General features: G+C 53.3%; 1 protein-coding gene across 2 annotated transcripts in view; it reads right to left on the bottom strand.

The window, feature by feature from the left end:
- Syde2 (synapse defective Rho GTPase homolog 2) overlaps window positions 1–4,314 on the bottom strand; it is a 39,691-nt gene extending 35,377 nt beyond the window's left edge. The window contains exon 1 of one of the 2 annotated variants that reach the window (XM_021196672.2): window positions 3,138–4,314. In XM_021196672.2, the coding sequence (XP_021052331.1) occupies window positions 3,138–4,314 (1,177 nt within the window). The remainder of the gene's footprint in view (window positions 1–3,137) is intronic. The other variant, XM_029538068.1, reaches the window with a different exon arrangement.
- Window positions 4,315–4,727: the final 413 nt, after the last annotated feature.

The raw sequence follows: 4,727 nt of genomic DNA, 5'->3' as shown, positions 1-4,727 counted from the left end.
GCCTCTGCCTCTGCCTCTGCCTCTGCCTCTGCCTCTGCCTCTGCCTCTGCCTCTGCCTCTGCCTCTGCCTCTGCCTCTGCCTCCCAAGTGCGCCACCACCACTGCCCGGCTACTTACCATCTTTTGTACAACTAAGAACATGCTGCTTAAAGTAGACTATACTTTTTCAAAAAAAAAAAAAGCTGTAATTTTTTCTCTTTTGTGTGTTGAGGGAGCAGAGTGGACCTGACCCAAACCCAGGTCTTGACCCTACTAAGCACAGACTCTCCCACTGGGCTTCATGAACCCAACAAAAGGACTCAAAAAGTACTACAAGTAGCATCAACTTTAGGTAAGGGTGCACAGCAAGGCTGGAGAGACGGCTCAGCAGTAAAGAGCACGTGTCCTTGCAAAGGATCTAGGTTCGATTCCCAGCACCCACATGAAGCTGTCTCTTATTTCAGTTGCAGCGGAACTGATACACTCCAAGGGTACCAGGCAGGCATGCAGTGCACATACATATGTGCAAGCATGTGGTGCATATACATACGTGCCTACACAACACCCATACACATGAAATAAATCTTAAAAATATTTTAGTTGAAAAATGAAATAAAATTATCATTAAATTCTTTAATAATAATAATAGTAATAATAATATAACAAAGCCTATGCTATAAATTCCCCTTAAAGGAAGCCCTCTAAACTGTGTTTTATTAAAGTCCACCCATCTCGTCAGGCCGAGCCATTTAATGAATTAATTGGATCAAGCCTCCGGAGAACTCAGAGCCTCTTTGACCTTATATGGAGGTGTCTGAGTCCTGAGAACTGAGTTTGAATCCACAGGACAGTCTGGGTCTGTGCAACAGCAAGAAACCTTGGTCAGACTCCTTAACCGCCAGGTTCCTCTGCTGCTGAATGACAACGGCCTCATCTCGGGTGGAGATGGGAGAGGAGCAAAACCCGTGGAAGAATCAAAACAGTCTAGGACCCACACACCCACCGAGAGCTGGCGTAACCATGCACATCCTGAGATGCCTATTCTGTCATGCTCGGATGCTGAGGAGTTAATGTGGGATCAGAGGAAGCCAGGAGGGCAAGGCTTGGGGGGGGAGGGGACTGCAGCAGTTTCAGGGTAGATGGCTCATAAAAGGCTACGGCAGTGGTTGCAATATGTGGTTTTCACTTCTTTTTAAGTTATTCACACTTCCAGATTTAAAGTCAAATGGAAGAAGCAACAAATTCATCTATGAAGAAATGGATTTAACTCCCTGAATATCTGAGCGATCACTAAAGTAATTAGATGGTGAATGTTTTTACATAGTTTTGTTATCAGTGAAATTTATCATACAGAGTCAAAGGAGCTTAAAGGCTGTGAATGTAAGACTTTTTATTACAAGTACTTTAGATCTGAGGGAAATTAGTAGTAGTAGTAGTATATTTTGATGTGAGCTTGGAAAAGTGCATCTCTCTTCACAAAGACTTGTCTACTATCTCTTTATTCAGATGAAATAGAATTAGAATCTATTGTTGAATGTATATTGTCTACAAATCATACAAAATCATATTTTAGTTAGAACTTGGGTTTCTCCCCACATTTGTGTTTATGGTTTAAAGTTAGTGTGCAGTAATTCAGAGGGACATGTGATCTCTTTTCTCCTTTTTTAAAAAACAGAGTCTTACTCTGTAGGCCACACTGCCCTTGAACTTCAGAGGTGCACCTGCCTCTGCCTCCAGAGTGCTGGAATAAAAGGCCTGAGCTACCACAGCTGGGCTGGGTGTGTATTCTTCCAGGAAACCCTCAAATTCTTCCAGTACTTAACTATTTTTAAAACTCCTCACTGAAAGTTTCTGTCTTTAAGGGGGTGTCAAGACGCCACATGGTTTTGATTCACCAGAGAATTTTGATATTTACAACAAAATTCAGAGATTTCTAAAACTAGACCCTCAGTGATAATTCAAAAACATGCACATAGCAAACCAAAGATCTTGCATACTATATAAGGACAACCAGACTTTGAAAAAAAAATCTACTATAAATAGTGTTTTCTAAGTTTTCAAGTGGCCTTAGGTGCTTGCACTTGGCCCTGAGTGACATTTATTTTCTTTACAAACCAGTATCCTAGGTGTTCTACAAGGGAACAAAATCCTAGCTTTGGATTAAGTTTGTAGTGTATGTGTGTGTGTGTGTGTGTGTGTGTGTGTGTGTGTGTGCGCGCGCGCACGCGCGTGCACACACGCTTGTGTATCCAGCATGCTCACGTGAATGTCTAAGCTCAAGTATGTGCGGTGCCTGGGTGAGAAGAAAAACACCCTAGTAAGTAAAATGACAGTTTATGGAGCCTATAAAATTCTACCTTGGATCGAATTCAGACTCACAAACTCCCCAAGTCTTTGAGTTTGCCTAGAGCTACAGAAAAAAAAAAAAAATTAAAATAGTGCCCTCCCCACCCCCGCATCAAAATCTACATTAAAAGCACGTAAAGGACTTAAGGACTTAAAACCTTTATTCACTCTTGTCCTAAGGGAGGGAGCACACTGACTCTTGGAGAGGAGGAAAAAAAAAAACAATCCGAAAAGGGAAAGAAGGAAAAAGCAGGAAGCAGGAGAGAAGGGAGGAGGAAGAGGGAGGGTGCGCAAAGACCACAAGATTCCCCCACCCCACCCCCGAGATAGGGTTTCTCTGCATAGCCCTGGCTGTCCTGGAACTCACTTTGTAGACCAGGCTGGCCTCGAACTCAGAAATCCGCCTGCCTCTGCCCCCGGAGTGCTGGGATTAAAGGCGTGCGCCACCACGCCCGGCTAAGACCACAAGGTTTAATGCATGACATTAGCAGCGTCAGGCGACCCGCAGAAGCCCACGCGGGAAAGAGCACACCAGTGGTTCTCAACCTGAGGGTCTCGACCCCCGATGTGACTGAACTAATTTTTCTTTGGGGTCGCCTAAGACCATTGGAAAACACAGATATTTACATTACGGCTCATAACAATGGCAAAATTACAGTTATGAAGTAGCAACGAAAATAATTTTATGGTCGGGGGCACCAAACATGAGGAACTAGATTAAAGGGTCACAGCATCAGAAAGGCTGAGAACCACCACCACACTAGAGGCTCAGGGCGCTGCTTAGCATATTGACTGACTGCAAAGTGTCCTACCTGTCAGTGTAACTCTTTGGTCCGCTGTCACCGAGAGTACGTGGTTTTCATGCACTTTCCAACTGCCCAAATTTGGAGAGGTTGCCTGCGCTCCGGGAACTTTGGGTGCTGTCCCGCGAGCGCGACCCTTCATCCCCAAGGACAGCAGACGTCCTTTGTACATCCACTTCTGCAGTTTCTTGACAGTCACCGCAGGTGGCTTGAGGAGGGGAAGATCCTCCGGATGGTCCTCTTGGCTGTTGGATATCACAGAGGTCCCCACAGGATCCTTAAAGGGTTGTCCCGAAGACCGGCTGGGGTCATGGCAGATGGGAGGCAGGAGAGCTGCGGACGTAGCAGCCCGGTGGCTGCCCGGGCTCCAGCCGTCCATCCCACCTCCACGTGGCTGGGGCTCGTCCCTGTCCCGGTGCGCACCGCACCTGATGATGCAACTGTCGCTCGCCCACCGCTGGAGCAGAGGCGGCTGCCGGCTCACGCGGAGGCTCTCGAGACTTCTGCAACCGGACAGTCGCATCCGAGGACTGGGAGGCCGTCCCACTCTCGACTCCGTCGGAGGCGACCGGGGCGGGGACACCTGCTGCGGAGGGCGGTCGCCGCCTCGGGGGCTGCAGGCTGGGCGCACGGCTGCGCCGCGGGGGAGAGGCGGCTGCTGGCCCTGAGCCCGGGCTCCCGCGGGTCCGCCCCGCCGCGTGCCCGAGTCAGGGGGCAGGTCGTGCATGGCCTGGATCAGCAGATAATAGGCCTCTCGCAACTGGGTCTGCAGCCTGCCCGTCTCCAGGCGGCCGCCCTCCAGCCCCGGGGAGGAGCCCGCCGCTCGGGAAGGCGAGGCCCGCAGCGCCTCCGCCCCCTCGGGCGCGCAGCCCGCGGGCAGGTTCTCGTAGTAGTCGGCGCCCTCGTCCTCCCCGTCGTCGTCGTCGCTGCCCCGGGTGCCTGGAGAGGCGCGAGCAAGCGCGCGGCCCAGAGCGGCGGCCTCCTGCGCCCCGCGAGACCCTGGGACCCGCGCGCCCGGCTGCTCGGTCCCCCACGCGGGCCGCTCCATGCCGGGGCCCGCGAGCTCGTGGGACGACGAGCGTCCCTCGGCGAGCGAGGCCGCCACGGAGTCCGCGTGCAGCCCGAGTGCCCCGGGAGCGTGCGGCTCTCGGAGCCGGCCGAGCGTCCTCCGCAGGGGCTCCGCCATGCGCGCCGCTTCAGCAGCCCGGCTCGCCCAGGGCGCGGGGCGGGCTCCGAGTCCCGCGCGGGCGGAGGCGGCGGCTCTCCATGACCGCGGCCGGTCCTCGCCAGCTCCTCACATACTTGGCATAACTCGGCAGCGGCGGGTCGGCGGAGGGGGGCGCGGGCGCCGCAGCGCGCATGCCCCGGAACTAGAGCCGCGACGGGGCGCGCGGGCCAACACGCGGCGTTCCCGAGGTGGGCGCTCCGGGGGCGGGGCCAGCGCGACCGCGGAGAGGGAAAGGTGGAACGGGTCGGGCGGCCACCCCGCCAACCTCCCCGGCCCCTCCCCGCTGCCCCCTGCGCGAGGCGTGGCTCCGACGCAGCAAGTCCTAGCTTGAGAGGAACAAAGACTGTTTGGACCGACCAAGTGTGAGTGCA

Source organism: Mus pahari, chromosome 4, assembly GCF_900095145.1.
Source record: "Mus pahari chromosome 4, PAHARI_EIJ_v1.1, whole genome shotgun sequence".
NCBI classification, from domain to species: Eukaryota; Metazoa; Chordata; class Mammalia; order Rodentia; family Muridae; genus Mus; species Mus pahari.
This window is presented reverse-complemented; position numbering and strand designations above follow the sequence as displayed.